Below are 22,369 nucleotides of genomic sequence, written 5' to 3'. Positions count from 1 at the left end.
AAAATCTATTATCCATTTTTATTTCTTTGTAATTTTCAATTGCGCATCCAACCTTCCATTCATGCGCCTCATGGTCAAGCAAGAAAGACCTCATTCTTGCTTCACCAATTTAAAATTTTTAAATATACTTTATTTTGAGATTTAGTTTTTTTTACAAAGAATAGTATGCAATTATGACGAGTATCTTTTTTGTGGCTCTCAGAGTATTTGCTCTAACATATGAAGGTCACCCTATATGTGAAGCAAATACTGTACCAAAATTTCGACGAAATTAGTGATAAACCATTTCCGGTAAGACGCAACATTAACAAACCACATTTATAAGCACCCCTCACACATTTAATACATGCATTCAAGTGTTATTTAAAAATACTACCTAGCAACGACTTGCTCATGAGATCATTATTTGGTTTACTACTTTAGAAGGCTGTCCATGTTTTATGTAATTGGCTAATCCAAATTGCATGTTTTAGAAATGAACTTCAAAAGCAAGGTCACAAAGTCGAGCAGATGCAACAGTAGATCCCAGACTGCAATGAGCTGTTTCTGTATATACCCACTACAAACTTTATTTCACTTTGTATTGTAATAAACTATTTGTTCACGTTGAAAAGGTTTGTAGGAGGTACATAGACAAAACACACTGACATAAATTATAGTTGAAAAATACGTCACAGTGAAAACAAAATTGAAAAGTATAGGTATAGAAACTGATTGTATAGCAAACTCTATCACATGTTTGCAGTGCCATCCGCTCTAATGTCATCAATCTTGAGAATCATTTTGCACACTTGGACAGCCAACATGAGTTGAGCTCTCTTGGAAGTTAATGTCTCTATTACATGCTGGTTCTTCATATCTACAAGCAATCATAAAGCCCGTGTATTATCATTGAACACAGCTACATTCACCACTATAGCATGGATATGCTAGAAAACCCATGGCAGTTTTTTCATTTATGCAGCAATCGTTCAACTCACCACTGTCACCTTTCTCAAAGCAATCGATTCCTAGTCGGGGATTGCTTTCGTTTGCTTGTCGGGACTTTACCTCAGCCAATGTGTTTATAGGAGCTAGACCACTATTTTCAGCAAGAGCGAGGGGCACAGATTCCAGTGCATCGGCAAATGATCGCATGGCGTATTGTTCAATTGTAGAGATCTAGATAAATAAAAGCGATTAGAGATAGCAACTGTGGTTCGGAGTAGAATAATTTGACAATGATGGTAGCGAGGTGATTATCCCCACCTTGTGGTTGACTAGTCGCTTACCTTATCGGCTTCACGAGCAACAGCCAAAGAGCAAGATATTTCTGATGCTCCACCACCGTAGACAACGCGATCATCCTTAATAAGATTTCTAATGACACACAGTGCATCATGGAGGCTTCGTTTAGCTTCTGCTATGATCTACAATTATGATATATCAGTGAAAGGTAGATGATAGAACAATTTTTAGACATCTCACAGACTAAGTGACATCACTTCTCAGATAATGGTACAATGCCAACAACCCCATTCATTCACGCATCTATAAAAATAAAACTTGAGACAGCACCACATAAGACTAATTCTGAAAAAAAAACTCAAGTTCAATGCTGTGATCGATTCAGCCTTACATGACCACTTTTGCGTTCACTTCGGTTTTATGAAACTTTGGTAAAGGAAGTTTTATTATGAGTGGTGTTGAGGCCTGCTAATTAGCTCTTTTGCGTTTCGGAGAGAAACATAAGAGTTGACTAAAATACACTTGTCCATTATTATGTCCAATATTTATGTCCATTTGAGTAAATACATGGGTTGTGGGTACAGGTGAAATACTTAGTCACTTACTATTGAGGCAATGATTAATAACTAACAAGGGAGGCACAATATAACCTTGTTGGATGAGACTTGTTGGCATTGGGTATGACTAGGTAAAACCTTAAACCACGGTGACATTAGAAAATGCATGCCTTACCATTCTGTTGCCACCTCTGACGAATATAGTGACAGCACGAGTGTTCTTGCAATCTTCAATTACAAGCATTCTGTCTTTCGTGGTTCCAAAACTTAATTCACGTACTATTCCTGCTGTACCCAACTTTTCTGCGCTCAAATCGCCAAATCTACAAATTATCATATTTTAATGGCTTTGCCGTAGATAACTCTTGAGGTTTGCAGTAACTGAGATCACACATGTGTGTGTGTGAAAAAGACTTAATTATGACAGGACAGTATTTCATAAATAAAATTGAATCAAGGATGGATACACATACAATCATACCTCGAGATACGAGCTTAATGCGTTTTGGGACTTAGCCAGCGCATCAATTTTTTCGTATCTCAAAGCAATGTTTGCTATATGAAATACCTGAATAACAAACTAACAGAATATCACGATGGAAAAACATGTGTTTAATTGTTCTAGTTCACTACCTAGGCTCACAAAGTAACAACTACTCATCTAGTGATTATGATCTGCAATAAAATGTAACATTATTATGTACAGTATAGAGTTCTTATCTTCAAGATAGACGGAAGTGGCCAACAGCAGTGTGAGAGACTTATCTTGCTTGTATCTTAAATTTCTCTCATGTTGGGGCACTCGTATGTTGAGGTATGATGGCATACTCAAATTATAGATAACGACTTTAGTGGCTACGAAGGACTATTTTCGAGAATGTATTGCTTACCAGGCAACACCATACCCGAAACAAAGATGTGGGTTACAGAGAAAATTATTATGGAACACAAAATATCTATCAAGAGCGAATGAACCTGGACAACTAAACCCTATATTAACGTGACAAAATGCGCTGTGCTTTACACAACTATGTACCAACAAATTGTCTGCATGCAAAGCAAACTTGATCTTCATGATAACAAATAAGGGGAGAGTGTTACAGTAACATGCTAAGTGAATTGCTATAATTGTGTGACAAGTGTCTTAGCGAAAGCAATAAGCCAAACCTTATTAGTCAACTCGGGCCCTAACCAAAATGAACATTGACGAAACAGTACTAACAGAATATATTTAGCAACACTGTCTGGATTCATTCGAATAATAGCAATAATAGTTTCTGATGGAAGGTTTTCAAACTTTCCAACCGACAACAATATATATGATGTACAACAATGTATATGTAGCTCCCGCTAACCTTGGTACTATTCGACCTCCAGTGGCTATTGCGATCAGCTCTATTTCAGGACCTCCGACCCATCGAACAGCAGGCAACTCATTCTTCAGCAGCAAATGGTTTGCCTCATCATCGAATCCCCACTGACAAATAACCAAGTTTGCACCTGTGTCTTTCACCTGCATATCAAAGCAAACATTGTATAAATGCCAAGAGGGAGAACTGGTCTGCTTTTCTTCTTGCTTTCTTGATCTGCTCTCCTTCCCCAATGCTTTTTAATGTGCACCAATTGAAAAAATGTTTATGAGATTCGTAAAAACTGAACATTTTGCCAAGACCACAAAGCAAAAATAGATTACTCTTACCAATAAAGTGTGAGTTTAAATATGGCCTTTTGAATTTGTACAACTACATAAATGCCTGGCGTTGTCCAGGTAATTGAATCTGGACAAAAAATTTTTTATACAACATTTACCATTCTAACTTTCAAACTTCATATCACGAGAAAAGTGTTTTGTGCAGTTCAAATAAATTAAGAGAAAAATAGAACAACCGTAAAGGTGTTTAAACGTGTAATAATCAGCGAGTAATGGCTAGATAGTCTGTTTTGGTACGACTACAACAAAAAATGATTTGACGCTGATACAATTATTACGAACTGAGAAAACAAAATAAAAATTATGAATATGTTGAATTAATAATAATAGTGACTACATAGAAGTGTGTGTATGAAAAGGTTGCTGTTATAACTAAAGCTATCTATCTAACCTTTGAATACGACGTTACTGGTAGCTCTCGATACTGGTACAAACTTAAAAATGAGATTTCGCACTGTTTTTGTCGCATGCTTTGTCTGACCGAGCGGAGAGAGAATGTAGATGCAATTCCTATTCGAGATGATACAACAGTCCACGTGTAAAAGTTTAAAATTTAATAGTTCTTAGTAGAGCTGCGCAACGATTATAAAATTAATGGCGATTATTAACTGGTCTGAACCAGTTAATCTTTGATTATTCTTAGAATTAATCTAACAAAAACCTGCATATCCAAAAAACAAATAATACAGCTACATATAAATTATATTTGAGACAATTATTGTCAACAGGAGTACATGTTATGTACAATGTACATAAGTTACAATGTATTAACTATTAGGAGTATGAAAATAGTCCATGAAAGTCTATAATTAAACCAGCCAAAAGTTGAGGGAGCACAGTTTATTCCCATTATCTGAATGAAGAGATACTCTCTTCCTACATACAATATTACCAGCTTTAAACCATAACTGCCACGTACAACTTTTATCATATTTACTAGGTAAATCAGACATGCTGATTCCGATTTTGTAATCAAAATAAAGATTAGGCCACTAACTTTCAGAGTAATGAAGAACTTTTTATAGCGTTTTAATATCGGTCTCGAAAACAACACGATCGGCATAACAAGCTCCGCCCATAAATACTTGACGTAACCTAGCTTTTTAGGAACAGAAGTTACGTAGGGATGTTTAGACCGATTTAGAATAGTAGAGATGGGTGTTTTAAAATCCATTAATATCTAAATTCAGCCTTAAAAATAATATCAGTCTTTTCTGAAAGGTAGATAAGCTATTTAGCATTGCATATTTAAAAAGCGCAATAACAACGCTAGCTCGTGATAAAACCGCGCTTTTTGAGCTCATTTTTCTTGGCGTCCAGCCCATTTAAACGTCATGTAACAAGCTGCGAGCAATTTTAAATAGTTTATATCCCTTTCATAAAAAACTGAAACTAATTTACAGGCTGAATTTAGATAATAATGGGTTTTATTTAAGACACCCATCTCTATTATTCTAAATCGGACTAAACATTCCCAACTTCCGTTTCTGAAAAAGCTAGGTTTCGTCACATATTTATGGGCGGAGCTTGTAATGCCGATTGTGCTGTTTTTGAAACGGATATTGAAACGCTTTAAAAAAGCCTAAATGACTTTAAAGGTTAGTGGACTAATCTTTATTTTGAGTACAAAATCGGAATCAGCGTGTCTGATTTACCTAGAAAATACGATAAATGTTGTTCGTGACAGTTATGGTTTAAAGAATAGCCGCTCGCAGGGGACAGTAGTGGCGGTAGTCAGTAGTAATAGTTATTGTCTGTGACAGCTGGTGATGAATTCTGGGTGGTATGATGAGAATTAATTAAATGATATTTTAATGATGATGTGCTGTGGTGGTAGGCAAAGTCTTTCTGGCGTATATTGCATTTCACTTTCTTGCTATGCTTCCAGCAACTTCTGAAAATGCGTCAGCTAGTACGGAGGACATTTTTCTGCTTTCATATTCCAAGAAAGTGTCAATATTACATTACTATTTTTCTTAAGCTGAAACGATTGTGATTTTTTTGAAAAATTAAGAGACACATATAATTTACCAAAGAAAGTTCAGCTTTTTAATACATGACAATATTAATCTAAATATATACTTTTCAAAGTCTGTGTGTCTGTCTGTGTTTGTCCAGCTATAGCTATTAAAATATTGGAATTAAAATTCCATATTCTGATGGATTTGAACTCGCTGAGCTATACAAGGCATATAAATCAGTGACCTTATAATTTTATATACAGTATGCACACACTAAATGATGTACCGTAAGTCCTTATGCTCATGCCGCGTGGCTTGTCGTTGGGCGCGGCTTCTGGTTCAAGGTCATAGGCCGCGGCTAAAGCCAAGTTTTTAAAACTTACATGGGGTTTGGGGCGGCTTCTCGATAAATGCGGTCTCTGCTCAGTTCCGCGCTATAACCATAGAATCGCAGTCATGATACACTTTTATGTACGGGGTTTTGACGACCTACTCGTTTATTTTCAAGGTCATGTTTATGGAATACTTTAGACTAAAGAAGAATTAATCGCTCATGTTTAACTCGCCACAGTCATAGGTTATTAACACCTTTTCATTCTTGACCGGCATCTTTCCATAAACGTGAAGCCCTCTAACAGTGCAATAAAAATCTAGCTGAGACATGGCAAGTAAGTTCTTGATGCAAGGGTTTAGGAATTTTAATTCGAACTTGGAAGTAAAAGAAAATTCTTTTCACGTGTACTGATGTAGCCTGTTTTCTTATTCAATAGGACGGGGGTATAGCGAAACCCGTATCAACACTCTTGCTCCCGAAGGTGTCAAGGACGACAAAACCTCAGTCATTAGCCGCGGTCTGTGGGCAAATGCAGCTTGTTGGAGGATTATTTTTTCTTTTGTGAGTCATCTGTTTTTGAGCACAAGCCGCGCGGCTTGAGCATGAGGACTTACAGTATTGTTTGAAACTATGAACTCTATTAACTATGACACAGGATGCTTGTTTCGCACTTTCATGAACTTTTATTTCCGCTTTTCTGTAAGGTGCAATTGCTAAATCGCAGTCAAGGTCAATACTTTTCACGCAGACAATCGTATCATCGAGTAAGAATAGCCTCTACATTCTCTCACCATTCGGTCAGACAAAGACAGTCCGACATACCATTTTTACATTTGTACCAGTATCGAGAGGTACCAGTAACGTCGTATTCAAAGTTTTGATGGATAGCTTCCGGTGGAACAGTAACATTTTTACGCACACTTCTAAGCCAAAAATGATATTATTACTTCAAAATATTCAGGACTTTTATTTTATCAGTTTGTATTAATTGTATCATTACCGAATCATCTTTTATTGTAATCGTAGCAAAACCGACTCAATTTAGCTATTACTTGCTAATTATTTCACATTTACATTTAAACCCTTTTATAGTCGTTTTTTTTCAATTTATTTGACCTGCACAACACATGATATTTCCTCATGATATGAGGTTTGAAAGTTACAGTTGTTTGACAAGGTTTAAAACCTTAACAGTTGTTTTTATTTTCTCTCCTAATTTATTTCAACTACACAAAACACTTTTCTCATGATATGTAGTATGAAAGTTAGAATGGCAAATGTTGTTATATGTTAAATACAAATATCAATTTTCTGTCCAAAGAATTTTCTAATACCCGAGCAACGCCGAGTGGCACAATTAGTATACAATATGCAATAAATAATGAATTATTATGGCACAAATGTTAAAGACATTGAAGACTTTATGAGTAATTTGTAACATTAATAATGTACTCGGGGAACAAAATATATTTAAATATAAATATTAAAACAAAGTTTGCAGCATTGTGTTACTGTTCCTCAAATGAGTGCTTTGCTATCTCGCAGCATTATACCCGGGTCAGTTGTTCAAGAAATCAGTATTTTAGTCTTTTTAACAAAATTGATTGCAAGGAATTTAAATTTTAACTGCAAGCCCTTAACTTTAACTTAGTAAGCCGAACACAAGAGAAAATTAGTGTATAATAAAATTACATGGCAAAACAACATATAGGTATTTAATACAAACATCTATGCAAAAACGCTTATCACTGCTAATAAACCAACAAAACTTCTCTCCATATTTATCCTTGACCATTAAACACGGTCTACTAACAAATGCTTTGCAATTGAAATCCAAATTGAAGACATATACAACATCAATAGTTTCTGTCTGTATAAATGCTATGCCATAGGCAAAATCAGTCTTATAATAAAATATTTTGTAAAGATTGGTAAACGGTACATTTTCCGGCGATGTTACACTATTCAAAAGACTAATAACACTTATAGCATCGACAAATACGTTTAGCGCATGCTCAAAAGGTTTGAAAAAAAAACTGAATGTTTAAAATTAGTTGACCATAAAATTAGATGACAATTTAGTTTAACACTGAAATAAATGGTTTTAATACATATCTTTCACAATTAATATGGCTTCTGACAAACTTTTTACAGACTTATTCTAGCCTTTGTATTCTGTACATTACATTAACGTGAGCAACAGCAAATATTTTTGTTCGTTGTTACCGATATCTAAGAAAAGCATGACAAAAGAATTTTACCATCTTCAACAATGTCAAGCTCTCCTTGACCTACCGTTCGACCAGTTATACATTTAGACATTTATAGCAATTATGTGTTCTTACTACAATACAATAGTTTGCACAGTCCTATAACGGTGAAACAAAGGTCTCTCGGCATATTTGAAAGTTCTAGATTGGTGTTTTTGCATATTATTTCAATGTGTTTCATTAACAAATTATTTAATTCAAGTAATTTGTTTTTGAAGCTGCTGTTTTTGCTACCAGAAAAATGTTGCATGCCCAAAACCCTTTTTGCATTCAAAATTTGGTCCAAACTACAACAACAACTATGACGCAGCCAAGATGGCCTCAACAACAATGCAACATACCTGCTTGACCATCTCCTCAAATTTTTCTTTCTCATATGCTCTCAATTTTTTGTAATCCTCTACAGATGTGACGTCCAGTTTATGTTTTGTCTTTGGTTTTGGCGGCTCGAATGCACATGTTAAAATAGCCATTTTTGCATCTTTGACAACCTGAAGTTAAACTAGAAAATGTCAAGGTATATTTGCTAATAAGATATGAACTAGAACTTTCGCAATGTGACATGAACTAGAACTTTCGCAATATCATGCAGAACTTTTGTAAAATGTAACAGAGTTTCGATGATCGCTGCTTTGAAAGACAAGCAACTAGTACTCTGTTGATTTGTTTAGCGTGTTGTCTGGACCCATATTACTGTGCTGCAATACAAGTAATTTGGACACGCATGGCTAACAAGCCTGAAAGAATATTGCTCACTTTGGGCATCTGTGGATGACTCATATCCTTATCCACCAGTACACCCTTGATGAGCATTGTATCCTCCAGCTTGCCACCAACTCTGCCTTCCATCTTTACCAACTCAAAGTCCACATCACGTCTTTCCATGTCTGCCACAGCCATCACAGCATCCACAGCTATTTCTGCCATCTTTCGATGACATCGATTCACACTAAACAATACTTGCTCCAATATAGCAACATACAACACTTTAGCGTGTGAAATATTTTGTTTATTACACTCCTTGAGTAGCATTTTATCAATGCTAATTGTGACAAGGTCTCGATGATCACTGCTTTGAACAACAGGCAACCAGTAATCCTTGCAAGTTCATCTAGCGTGTTGTCTGGACTTGTACTACTATGCAGCAATACATGTAATTTAGACACGCAAAAACCTAAAGGTAAATATGTAACATCAAGTACAAGTACATCTGCAACAGTAAGGAATCCAGCAATCAAAGAAATAAATTAAAATCTCACATTTTAGATCCTAAGGTGGTCATGGCAGTTTGGATATATGGTTCCAAGTCCTTTCTAGGGTCAGGAAACCTTTCAGAGATCGTTTCTAAGTGATCATAAGCAACTTTGGCAGCCATCTCATAACCATCAGCGATTCTAATGGGATGAATACCCTTGTCCAGCAACTCCTCAGCTTTTTCCAAAAGTGCACCCGCTAACACTGTATAGAATACAAAAAAATCAATGTAATTTATATATATATATATTTCTCAACATTGGTGTGTATGCGCGCCCCTCCAGCTACAGCTGTTAAAATCATGGAATTGAAAATCCGCGTTCTGATGGATTTGAACTTATGACGAATGCACTCACAATGTACTTATTCAGGCGCTTTACCACTGAGCTACAACCATATATTGATCAACTATGCTATCATATACCCTATAGTGTATACCGTATGACATGCTAATTATTTTCACAGTGCACCCATGCGTTACGATGCCAATATTATAAATTTTTTCGTAAGGTTTGAGTACTATATCTGGGGGTCAAGGCCAATTCTTCTCATGCGGAAAATAATATTATCTCCGTGGGAAGAGCCTCGACATTCTGAACAAGACAGTACGATATCTCATTTTTACATTTGTACTGCTATCGAGAGATACCAGTATCATCGTATTCAAAGTTTTGATGGATAGCTTCTGCTGGAACAGTAATCTTTTTTATCCACACACATTTCTAGGCAATAATTGTTACTATTAATTCAACATAATCAGGATTTTTATTTTGTTTTCTCAGTTTGTATTAATTGTATCATTACCGAATCATCTTTTATTGCAATCATAGCAAAACTGAATTAATTTAGCTATTACTTGCTAATTATTTCACATTTACATCTAAACCCTTTTGATAGTTTCTTTTGTAAATTTTTTTGACCTTAACAATAAATTTTCCTCATGGTATCAAGTATGAAAGTTACAGTTGTTTGACAAAGTTTGAAAACGTTTACAGTTGTTTTTATTTTCTATTAAATTTTTTTCAACTACACAAAACACTTTTCTCATAACATGTACCGTAAGTCCTCATGCTCAAGCCGCGCGGCTTGTGCTCAAAAACAGATGTCTCACGAAAGAAAAAATAATCCTCCAACAAGCCGCGTATGCCCACAGACCGCGGCTAATGACTGAGATTTGTCATCCTTGACCCCCTTCGGGAGCGAGAGTGTTGAGACGGGTTTCGCTATACCCCCGTCCTCTTGAATAAGAAACCAGGCTACATCAGTACACGTGAAAAGAATTTTCTTTTACTTCCAAGTTCGAATTAAAATTCCTAAACCCTTGCATCAATAACTTGTTTGCCATGTCTCAGCTAGATTTTTATTGCACTGTTAGAGGGCTTCATGTTTATGGAAAGATGCTGGTCAAGAATGAAAAGGTGTTAATTACCTATGACTGTGGTGAGTTAAACATGAGCGATAAATTCTTCTTTATTCTTAAGTATTCCATAAACATGACCCTGAAAATAGACGAGTAGGTCGCCAAAACCCCGTACATAAAAGTGTATCATGACTGCGATTCTATGGTTATAGCGCGGAACTGAGCAGAGACCGCATTTATCGAGAAGCCGCCCTGAGCCCCACGTAAGTTTTAAAAACTTGGCTTTAGCAGCGGCTTATGACCTTGAACCAGAAGCCGCGCCCAACGACAGGCCACGCGGCTTGAGCATAAGGACTTACGGTAGTTTAAAGTTAGAACGGCGAATGTTGTAGACAAATAAATTTTCGATGCAAATACTTTTTTATTACCCAGGCAACACCAGGTATTACAGCTAGTCATTAATATAAATTAGCCGAACTTGTAGAATACAGTAGTGAGATAATGTCTCCTAATTACAAGAATGATTACATCCTCTTTCAGCAGCGACTATTGTTGTTTTTAGTCTAGCTCTAATAATATAAACTTTCAATTCTTTCAAAAAAATTTATTACAATTTTTTTCTCACTAAAAATTGACTATTGCTGTTTATAAACGACTACAGAAATTTGAATTATAGGTGTGATATCTTACACAGTTGGAAATATATGAAACTAAAGTGATTACCAACAACACCAGTAGTGCCATCGCCAATTTCATCATCCTGTGATTGTGATAACTGAACAAGAAGTTTGGCGATCTGATGATCAACATCCATCATCTTGAGTATTGTAGCACCATCATTAGTTACTGTGACTTCGCCATCTGGGGTAACCATCATTTTATCGAGACCTTTAGGCCCCAACGACGTGCGAATAATTGAAGTGACCGACTTGGCAGCCAAAATGTGAGACTACAAAGTCATATAGCCATCAACTTTATAACATTGATAAAAATCTCATATATTGGCTTACAAGGTTATATTCTGGGATTTCTTTACATAGTACAAAAATAATGCACAATGACAAAAAGCCTATTGGGAAATGGATTCACAATAGAATTGTTAGCAATCAAAAGCTAAATTATATACCAAAACTAATATACATGTATATATAAACTATATAACTATAGCTATATAACTATATATATATAGTCAGAACTCAATAATGCCCAAAATATTATACTGAAAACTTGCGATTCTGAAAATGCTACCTCAAGAAAAACTTGATTATCTATGTGCAGCTGTGTGTTCGTTAGACAAAGAAGTGCATTCTAAAGATGCCCAAACTACTCATTTCTTCTGAAGAACTTATCTTCCAAAATCCCACCGCAGAGATTGAATGAATGTTTGCTCAATTTAAGTAACAACTTTTGAACTAGTGTCGGAGTAGTATTTATTGAAGTTAGGCGAAAATTGTGCTTTTGAGTGGCCCAAACTTTCTCGCGTAAACATACCGATCAGCCACTAGTAATCTAAAGGCCTTGATACAGAAGCTTTGCTACGGTCACTCATTTGAATTGTTTAGTCATATCGCCTTTTGGTGGTGTTTAATTCTTAATTATCATAACTACTTGATGGTTTACTCTACAACTGTAGCTCAAAATATTATCGTAACATACAAAGGAACATTCTAGAAGCGCTTGGAAAAAGAAAAAAATTGTCATTTTTTACTTACTTTGTGTGCATCAATACCAGTCAAGCGCTTTTTCTGGTCTTGATCTTTGATAATAATGAATGGTCTACCATATTCGTCGAATGCTAGAGATCCACCACTTGCCATACTTTTGATGGATTGTAACGATTGATATCTGCTTATAGCGATCAACTACATAAGCGATCTCCTTGAATGAATGGCGACCTATGCTTAGCCGAGTAGTCATAGTACGGGAAGGTTAGACGCGTAACGCTGTTAGTTAGATTTATCTGAGATCGACAGCTATTTCCTGTGCCGATATATCTTTAATCGAAAATTGTTGGGTTACTCGATAAAGAACGACAGAATATTTTTCTGCAGAATGGACTGTAGCATTTCCGGCATGTTGTCACGGACAACAACAATTAACCAAAGTCTTACCGATTCTTGATTTAATGGCTATAATATTTGAATAGCAGTAGTTATAAGCATACGATTAGCTGCTCTCACCTGATAATAAACACGAAATGGCATTTTTTGGCTTAACTCAAGTTGGTTATCAGAATAAAATAAGAAGAGCTGCAATGCGACCAGATTATACAAGAGAAGAGTGGCTTAAAAGGGAGCAAAAGCCAGGTGGCACAGACATTACTCCACTGCCTCCAATTGCGGGCTATGTGCCACCTAGAAGATCTATTGTACCAAAAAATCAAACTAGCGGCTATGGACCAGGCCCAGGATTAGCTGGTGAAGAATCATGGAAAGAGCACATGCGGTTACGAACAAAGCATTGCAGAAATCCCAAAGGTATCTGATCTGAATGATATATTGTGGCAATAACATGGCAGTTGTAAGCCGGTTGCATGTACATTTAGGAATCCTCTGTTGTTTGTAACATATTTTTATTTCACCCTTGTTTTTATTTTATAATAAATAAATGCAAATCTGATAAAACTTTCTCAATGATGTGCTAGCATTTTGAATCTCTTGGAATCTTTACTTTGTGACAATACTTTTTCCTGAATTGGCAAAATTTTCACCAAAAGCCTATGCTATAATGAAAATATCATTAATGCCAGATTTTTAATTATGTATTTTTAGAGCCCATCGAAATATATCGAATACCTATGACAACAACACAGCAAATAGCAGCATGGAGAAAGGATGAACCTCTGAAACAAAATGAATCCTGGGCAACTGTACCTCGCTTTACACATGTCAACAGTGAAATGACTAAGTAAGCATACACCAATTTTAGGTAGTATTAAAAATTGGGAAAATTGGTTTAGAAGATCCATATTCTATTACAAAGTAACACAATATTTAGAGTTTTGCGAGCCTCATTGTAAAGCAAATCAAAATTAGCTATTCATAAGAATCTCTGTCAGTGTTATATGAATGATTTTAGTTAAATTTATAACAAAGGATTGTAGCACAAAACTTCAAATAGCCTAGAAATAATTAGTGTAGTTGTGAATTTGATTCTTACATGAACTTTGACCTTCTTAAGAGAATAAGTCTTACTGCTCATAAGGTGCACAGTTGCCACTGGAATCTCTACCACTCTCCAACTCCCAAAACAACCATCACTTCTTTGACATTCTGCGCACTTCAGAGCTAACCACCAACAATGCAAAAACGAACTGTTATTACTATGCATGATTATTTTGGCACAAACCCAAAATCATTTTAGTTGTGTCTTGTTGTTTGATGACATATGAAAAATCATTTAATGTAGAGCTTAATCGATGTCTTTTGAGAAAAAGACTTTTTGAATTGCGCTGCAATTAAGTACTACAAACAGTAGCCTTTTATACATTTCAACTCACACGAAAAGAAATTGCAATAATTGTGCTCTACACACATTAGTTAGGAGAGGTTTGAGGTAAATAGTGTTTTATTCAAGCAACTATCTAACAGCTCAAAATTAGGAGTAAGTCTGGCTAAGTCGTGTTATAAAAGGGGATAAAGCAGCAAAAACCAATTTAGATTTTATGACTAGAAGGGCAATCCTTAGATGCAATCGACACCCATGTATGAATTTTTAAACTACAAGTGCTGTATTTAAACAATTCGTGGTAGTCAAAAATATCATCTCTTGGGGCTCTAAAGGGGCTCTAAATGATTGTACTACTAGCATGCAATGAATAACTGCACAACTGAGAGACAATGAATAACTGTACTACTGAAAGACAATGAATAACTGCACTACTGAAAGGCAATGAATAACGGTACTACTGAGAGACAATGAATAACTGTACTACTGAGAGACAATGAATAACTGTACTACTGAGAGACAATGAATAACTGTACTACTGAGAGACCATGAATAACTGTACTACTGAGAGACAATGAATAACTGTATTACTGAGAGACAATGAATAACTGTACTACTGAGAGACAATGAATAACTGCACTACTGAAAGGCAATGAATAACTGTACTACTGAGAGACAATGAATAACTGTACTACTGAGAGACAATGAATAACTGCACTACTGAAAGGCAATGAATAATTGTACTACTGAGAGACAATGAATAACTGTACTACTGAGAGACAATGAATAACTGTACTACTGAGAGACAATGAATAACTGTACTACTGAGAGACAATGAATAATTGTACTACTGAGAGACAATGAATAATTGTACTACTGAGAGACAATGAATAACTGTACTACTGAGAGACCATGAATAACTGCACAACTGAGAGACAATGAATAACTGTACTACTGAGAGACAATGAATAACTGCACTACTGAAAGGCAATGAATAATTGTACTACTGAGAGACAATGAATAACTGTACGACTGAGAGACAATGAATAACTGTACTACTGAGAGACCATGAATAACTGTACTACTGAGAGACAATGAATAACTGTATTACTGAGAGACAATGAATAACTGTACTACTGAGAGACAATGAATAACTGTACTAATGAGAGACAATGAATAACTGTACTACTGAGAGACAATGAATAAATGTACTACTGAGAGAAAATGAATAATTGTACTACTGAGAGACAATGAATAATTGTACTACTGAGAGACAATGAATAACTGTACTACTGAGAGACAATGAATAACTGTACTACTGAGAGACAATGAATAAATGTACTACTGAGAGACAATGAATAATTGTACTACTGAGAGACAATGAATAATTGTACTACTGAGAGACAATGAATAACTGTACTACTGAGAGACCATGAATAACTGCACAACTGAGAGACAATGAATAACTGTACTACTGAGAGACAATGAATAACTGTACTACTGAGAGAAAGTTAATAACTGCATTACTGAGAGACAATGAATAAGACCTAGACTTGACTTTACATAATGGCCCTCACTCTAAAAAGGTTGGACACCTCTGAGTTGCGACAAGTTTGGAATGTTCTAGACAAATCATCTTCAACAACACACAACTCTCCAGCTATGAGCACAAACTCGAAATGGTCACAAACAATCTCTATTTCTACTCAGCCAATTTATCATCCACTGTAATCATGTTTCTTGGTGGTATCTAAAATTTTTGAGTACATTCTGCTTGTGGGTTGCCAACTGCTGCCTGTACATGTTTATAGTGATATACATGTATAATATGATATAATAATAATTATACTATCTCCCCACACTTTGCTATCTCTTTTGCAGGTTTGTACATGACATGCAGCTTACAAACCGAGAGTTCTCCTTATACTAAAGCATTCACAAGACACGAGACCTCAACATTTCTGTATACTAGATTTGCAAAGATCTTCCATTTATGCTCATTGAAAGATGAAACATCTGAAAAAAGAATGAGCATGCTGTGCTGGCATCGTTACTGAGACAAGGCTGAAAGATACATTTTTATGTTAATGAACACTTTTTGAGTGTTAGCCAATATACCTATTTGTATATTACCCAAAATCTGTATAGAGTTTTTTTCATAGAGTATATGTCATATTTGCTTGTTTCCCTGATCGGTCTAGTTGTCACATAATAGTGATTTAAGCATGGTGCTTTGTGCTCGTGTGTATTTTTATCAGATTGATCTGCAAACCTGAGTGGTTTCACTTTTCTGTTGTAAATATAGTTTGTTTTGTTGTAACTACAGTTTCAGAAAACATTTATTTTGTGCAAAAAAAGCAGAAGTTGTTTTAGTTTATTGTGTTCTTCTGGATATATAAAATTTAAAAAATGAATGTTTCAACATATTTATGCCATCGTCTTAGAAAATTGGTAGTGCCAAAGTAAATAGCAAAATGAAACAATTTTTTTCGCCTTTATAAAAAGTTATGCATGTGTGTAGAAAACGGAACTCAGAATTTTGAAAAAATGGAATTATGTTATAAAAAGTAGACCCAAATAAAATGAATAAATTTTAAAAAATGGCAACAACAGAAATTGTTCCTTTTCTGAGTTTAAAAGTTTATATTTACCGTAGGTTTCAAGACGAAGGTACAGCATAGAATTTGATGAATGAATCAAGCTAAAAAACATACTAGGTCACAATTTACATTAGTTTTTCTTGAAGTTGTTTTTAAGAACAACTAATGTATTTAGTTGTTTTTAAAGATAATATTTATATTAGTGTGTGTGGGGAAGGAGTGTGCGTGTGTATGTGGGGAAGGTCTGCACATGTGTATGTGGGAAAGGTGTGCGTGTGTATGTGGAGAAGGTGTGTGCGCGTGTATATGTGAGAAAGGTGCGCGTGTGTATGGGGGAAAGGTGCGCGTGTGTATGTGACGAAGGTGTGTGCGAGTGTATGTAGGGGAAGGTGTGTGCGCGTGTGTATGTGGGAAAGGTGGGCGTGTGTATGTGGGGAAGGTGTGCACGTGTGTATGTGGGAAAGGTGCACGTGTGTCTGTGGGAAAGGTGCACGTGTGTATGTGGAAAAGGTGCGCGTGTGTATGTGGGAAAGGTACGAGTGTGTATGTGGGAAAGGTGCGCGTGTGTATGTGGAGAAGGTGTGCGCGTGTGTATGTGGAGAAGGTGCGTGCGTGTGTATGTGGAGAAGTTGTGCACATGTGTATGTGGAGAAGGCATGTGCGGGTGTTTATGTGGGAAAGGTGCGCGTGTGTATGTGGAAAAGGTGCGCGTGTGTATGTGGGAAAGGTGCGCGTGTGTATGTGGGGAAGGTGTGCGCGTGTATATGTGGGGAAGGTGTGTCCGTGTGTATGTGGGGAAGGCATGTGCACATGTATGCCTTTTTACCTTTTATAACCAATTTTGTCCATACTTCACAGGCATACACTCCAGGACTTTAAAAAAGGTCACCAAAACTTTGGTTTTAAAACTTCGTCTGGTTATTAAGAACTAGCCTCCTTTCCAGCCTCAGTAACCAGCTACTGAGCTACCCAGTCAATGAGGACCACCCACTTGCAGGCTATCTGATTGAAAATGAAAGAACTCCTAGACATCGGGCATTTTTCTAGTATTCTGCTAGTATTCTGCTAGTATTCTGCTAGTATTCTGCTAGTATTCTGCTAGTATTCTGCTAGTATTCTGCTAGTATTCTGTTAGTATTCTGCTAGTATTCTGCTAGTATTCTGCTAGTATGTATTATATGAAATTTCCTACAACAACTGTTCTTTTTCAGGCTTCATAACACAAAAACCCGGTTCAATCGCAAAACTTGAAGAAAACTGTTGAAGCATGTATACTTGAATAACGGCATCAAAAACGCATGATACAAACAAAAATGTTTGGCTTGGTTAAACTTATAGAAAGTCTGGTAGCATTTGGGATGAGTTTCAGATCACCAAATGAGAACACGCTTAAAACAATGAAAAGCAATATTGGTGGTTGTCATAAGAAGACGTCTTTTTCCTGCTACAATATTTTTACATTGCAAGTGCCTGACATAAGTGGCGCTCTATGTTCACTGTTGTTGCTCGAGTTTGAATGGGTCAGATGGACTACAGAGTAGCAAGGCAGCTTACAGAAGGGTTCAGCGGAGATGAAGCATAGGTGGTAAACATAATGGTGGAGTATGGCTATAGTTACCACCCTGTGTAACTCAGGCATTGAGCTTGGGTGAAACATGTACGGAGCCCTGCCTATCAACACAGACCTGCCTATCAACACAGACCTGCCTATCAACACAGACCTGCCTATCAACACAGACCTGCCTATCAACACAGACCTGCCTATCAACACAGACCTGCCTATTAACACAGACGTTAGAAGTTTTAATTAATGGGTCTTCAAATGAGTTCTTTTACAGGAGGGAGCCATGTACAATCTGTGGCCAGTGTCTGTCATTAAGAGTTGTACTTCTGATCCATTGCACTGTCAGACTTCAGTTACCTTTTTTAAACAAAGTATATTTTGAAATAATATTCGTTATGACTGATGCTCATGTGATATGAAAAACTGCCTCTGGGCAATGCTTTATCTTCCAAAAATTGTATGAGCCATCTTGAATGAATGAAGACACACGTTGAGTAAGGTCTCTCTAGTATGATGTTGTTAATTAAGTGAATATGAGTATGGCCTTTTGGTGTTGATCTTTTCTCCATCCAAATGGTTAGACGCACCATTGAAATTTTCATGAAAGTCAAAAAGGAGTAAAAAACATAAGGCAAAGCTAATTCAAAATACGAATCCTGAAAAATATCTCTTAATGACTTCACTGTATCCGTATTATTTTGTGAGAGATGGTTTAAAACAATACTGCCGCCTGCAAAGCTAATCTTTTAAAAAAGCCAATTTCCTTATCAAACAAGAAACAACTGCAAGCATATGCGTGAATGAAACACATGTGTAGCTCATGTTGTTTTGTGGCCAAGAATTTTGTATAATGATCAATGCATCGCTTCAAAAATGCAGCTAACAATTCTGTTGAAACTACCAAAGATGTAAATGAATTAAAGGAAATGAGCAGAGACACATTGGTAACCTGATATCCACTAGAAAAGACAACTTATAGTACAGATTCATCAGCGAGTAACTAAAAAAACAGTGTCATAGAGGCACTTTACCGTGATTGTGAGCACTTTGAATTTTGCTGGCATGTGGAATTTCCATGCCCAGAGCATGCTTGCTTTAGGCCTGGCATACCCAACAGAAATAAAAAACGTACTTCCTGTTTTATGCAACAGTAATATATGTCTTTAAAAGCTTATCATGCCTTTCAAGAGAAGAAACTTGGGTGTCTGCCACTTTTGATATTGTTCATCCGCTTTTCCCACTTTGATAAAAAACAATAAATGTAACAAAATATCACATTAACTTCAAGAATGAATTTTGTTTTTATTCAGCAATTTTAAAAAATATCTCAATGTCTCACACAAAATTATATAATTATTGCCTGATTTATTTCTCTAATGAAATTTATTATGCTATTGTGCTTCATTTTAGAGTATTTTTATATGTTCTGATTAATTCGGTGTTCTTGTGTTATATCTGGTAATAAGATAAGGTCTACAAATTTGTATAACTATATTTTAATAACAAACGCTGTATGTGTAAGCCAAGTAAAATTTATATAGCAAATTATAACAATCCAATTTATATATTGTTATGGGTGAATGTGGAGAAATTATGTTATGCATAACTAATCCGAATCCACGCACAACATCAGTGTTGAAATTGCTTGCCATATTATTCTAATTTGACTATGTTTAGTTTGTGTACTTTTGCTTAGCTTGTGAGAACTAATTTGATTATTGCTGGTTCAGGTACAAGTGAAGGTGTTAAGCTGTTGTAAGCAATACTGATATTTACTAGTAAAAGTTAAGTCATTATTCTATAAGTCCAACAATTAAAATACACAACTAATAAAATTCTAAACAATAATATTAATGACAAGATGTTAAAACAACTAATAAAAGTTACACCCTTACTCGAATGGTCATCCATGTTTGCTTGCTCGGTCCATATGGCTGCGAGTTTCGATAGTCAAATGAGAGTCATGGCAGCCCTTATATGCAGAGGCTCGGTAGTTGATACAGGGAAGTAGAAGAGGATCAGCTGATGACTGAGAGAGAGGCTCCATAGGTAGGGAAAGAGTAGAGGCTCCAGAGGCAGAGGGAAGAGAGAGCGAGGCTCCAGAGGGGGGAGGGGGAGAGAAAGGCTCTTCAGCAGGCAGAAGATAGAGCGTCTAAGGAGGCCCTCGAGAAAAGAGAGAGAGAGAGAGAGAGAGAGAGAGAGAGAGAGAGAGAGAGAAAGAGAGAGAGAGAAAGAGAGAGAGAGAGAAAGAGAGAGAGAGAAAGAGAGAGAGAGGAATGGATATAGAGATGCTGAGTCATTAGAGCTGTTCTCTTTTATAGATGTCTGGCATGTGGGATGGTTAGCCTGTGAATGTAGGTTGAGTGTTAAGGTTAAATGCTTTATGTCAGAAGTGTGAAAATCTTGTTTGCGTAAGTCTTAGGCTGGTGCACATGATGCTGACATGGAGGGTGGAGTTCGTGACTTACTCCTGGTATGTAGGTATGTGTATTCATTTGATTCGTCTCTAATGTTTGTCTGGTGGTTTTCTGGTGATGGTGGTTGGTAGGTTTAATTGCTTCATCATTTTTTTTGGCATGTTCACCATCTGGTGTTGACGCAATTTCTATGATTTATTCCTCCAATTTTGAAGTTTCTAATTTATTTTCAACATTTTCTAATTATTGGATCTTTTGAGGTCTTTGGACGTCTTGCTGCATGCTTGTATGTATTATCTTATTAGCTTAAAACTCAACTGCAATGATTGCACCAGCTTTATAGCCTTCTGTCCAGATTTACGCACCAGGGATGATGCAATACTAATCAGTGTAAAATATGGAGGTGGTCTGTTTACACCTCATCCTGTCATCACAAAGATATGTCTAGGCTCAGAACAGATCATATGGCAGTGTGTCAACTTACAAGGAATCACTGCAGACATACACAAGCTGGTAGAAGGACTCGTTCATTGGTTTTACAAAGCAATTTGCATCAGGAATTTCCATGCTCAAGTCACAGCGCAGCGTTAATTAAAACTATCACATCCAGATATGTCAGAATTAGAATTCACTATGAGGCTACAAAGGTAGCAGCTAACAAGAGTAATCTTAGATCAAAGCTCAGCCGACTGGTCGTCTTTAGTCATGTGTAGCCTGTCACAATATGTCTAGGAAAGTGTACCATTTGTCGTTTGTTTTCTATGATTTTTCTGATGCTGTTTGCATAACACCTAAGACCCAACATTTATGTTCATGGCAACTGCGATCAGTGTACGATGTACCAGTGTGTATGCCTTTGAAATCAATTTGTACACCTAGCTATCGGACATGTTAGCCCATAGCATAGGGCAACATTGATAATTTTGCAATATTTTTTGAATAGATCAATATACATTTTTACTGGCACTTTTCATATGAAATATTCAATTTTATGTTTACAAATTTGCAGGGTAGGAAATGCATAGTGTATAAGCTTTGCATCTAAAATTTTAAACCAATATCTTGTGTACTTTAGTAGTTATGTCAAATTACATGTAGCAACAAAGCTGTCTCTGCCATTCTTTCAATGTAAACAATGACGACTCACTTGCCTGACCAGCTGCAAGTGAACAAAGCGTTGACGTTACGTCGCGAAGAATGTGGCTATTTATGTAGGACACCGTAGCTTGGCATTGCCCAGTCTAGTATAGTTAATAGGTCTATGCTATAAAAGCAACTTGGTATAGAGCTAAAACGTGTTCAATTTGTAGAGAGTTGTCTACGCAATATTTACTCGGACACTAGCCGTTTCCTAGCATACGATGTTTTTATAGACATTTATTGGCGTTCATGTTCGTCCTTATCGTCCTGTACATTTGTATTGTTGCTATGCGCATTCTCTAGCGGACGCGAAGTCTATTTATAGTATGTAGATAACAGAAACCGTCGCTTTTCGGTCAGTAAACATACTAATATGTACGACATATGTATGCGATAGATCAATGTCATGGAGCACAAATTAAAACAATGCCACTCCGTTGCTGCGGGCTAGTCCTTAGTGAAATTTGTTTATACCGCGATGAACGTGGGAACTGCGTGAAGTTAGTCTTGCTTGGTATATTAGGCTC

The 22,369-nt window shown here is 36.3% G+C and overlaps 2 protein-coding genes across 2 annotated transcripts; one reads left to right on the top strand and one right to left on the bottom strand.

The window, feature by feature from the left end:
* Positions 1-543: 543 nt before the first annotated feature.
* LOC137391802 (T-complex protein 1 subunit epsilon-like) lies at positions 544-12,582 on the bottom strand. Its single transcript, XM_068078337.1, has 10 exons — positions 12,387-12,582; positions 11,398-11,623; positions 9,320-9,518; positions 8,817-9,009; positions 8,402-8,551; positions 3,140-3,297; positions 1,960-2,107; positions 1,272-1,409; positions 981-1,161; positions 544-859 (listed from the first exon to the last, which is right to left on the bottom strand). Exons 1-10 carry the CDS (start codon positions 12,489-12,491, stop codon positions 732-734), a joined length of 1,626 nt encoding a protein of 541 aa, XP_067934438.1. The 5' UTR covers positions 12,492-12,582; the 3' UTR covers positions 544-731.
* A 196-nt stretch (positions 12,583-12,778) lies between these two features.
* Positions 12,779-16,503, top strand: LOC137391551 (sperm microtubule inner protein 11-like). The gene is made up of 3 exons (XM_068078059.1): positions 12,779-13,151; positions 13,446-13,581; positions 16,003-16,503. The coding sequence occupies exons 1-3, from the start codon at positions 12,872-12,874 to the stop codon at positions 16,049-16,051; spliced, it is 465 nt and encodes a 154-aa protein (XP_067934160.1). The 5' UTR covers positions 12,779-12,871; the 3' UTR covers positions 16,052-16,503.
* Positions 16,504-22,369: the final 5,866 nt, after the last annotated feature.

Source organism: Watersipora subatra, chromosome 3 (assembly GCF_963576615.1).
Source record: "Watersipora subatra chromosome 3, tzWatSuba1.1, whole genome shotgun sequence".
NCBI classification, from domain to species: domain Eukaryota; kingdom Metazoa; phylum Bryozoa; class Gymnolaemata; order Cheilostomatida; family Watersiporidae; genus Watersipora; species Watersipora subatra.
Note: the sequence above shows the minus strand (reverse complement) of the source record. Positions and strands in the feature narration are given on the sequence as shown.

What these genes read in the sequence shown, in the direction of transcription:
- LOC137391802 (XM_068078337.1), bottom strand. Translation starts at nt 12,491, where the DNA reads ATGGCAAGTGGTGGATCTCTAGCATTCGACGAATATGGTAGACCATTC. An exon ending in ACCACCTTAGGATCTAAAAT is followed by an intron (nt 9,010 to 9,319) that starts GTGAGATTTTAA and finishes AGTATTGTTTAG; the next exon opens with TGTGAATCGATGTCATCGAA. An exon ending in GTCATCCACAGATGCCCAAA is followed by an intron (nt 8,552 to 8,816) that starts GTGAGCAATATT and finishes GTTTAACTTCAG; the next exon opens with GTTGTCAAAGATGCAAAAAT.
- LOC137391551 (XM_068078059.1), top strand. Translation starts at nt 12,872, where the DNA reads ATGGCATTTTTTGGCTTAACTCAAGTTGGTTATCAGAATAAAATAAGA. An exon ending in GCATTGCAGAAATCCCAAAG is followed by an intron (nt 13,152 to 13,445) that starts GTATCTGATCTG and finishes ATGTATTTTTAG; the next exon opens with AGCCCATCGAAATATATCGA. An exon ending in GTCAACAGTGAAATGACTAA is followed by an intron (nt 13,582 to 16,002) that starts GTAAGCATACAC and finishes TCTCTTTTGCAG; the next exon opens with GTTTGTACATGACATGCAGC.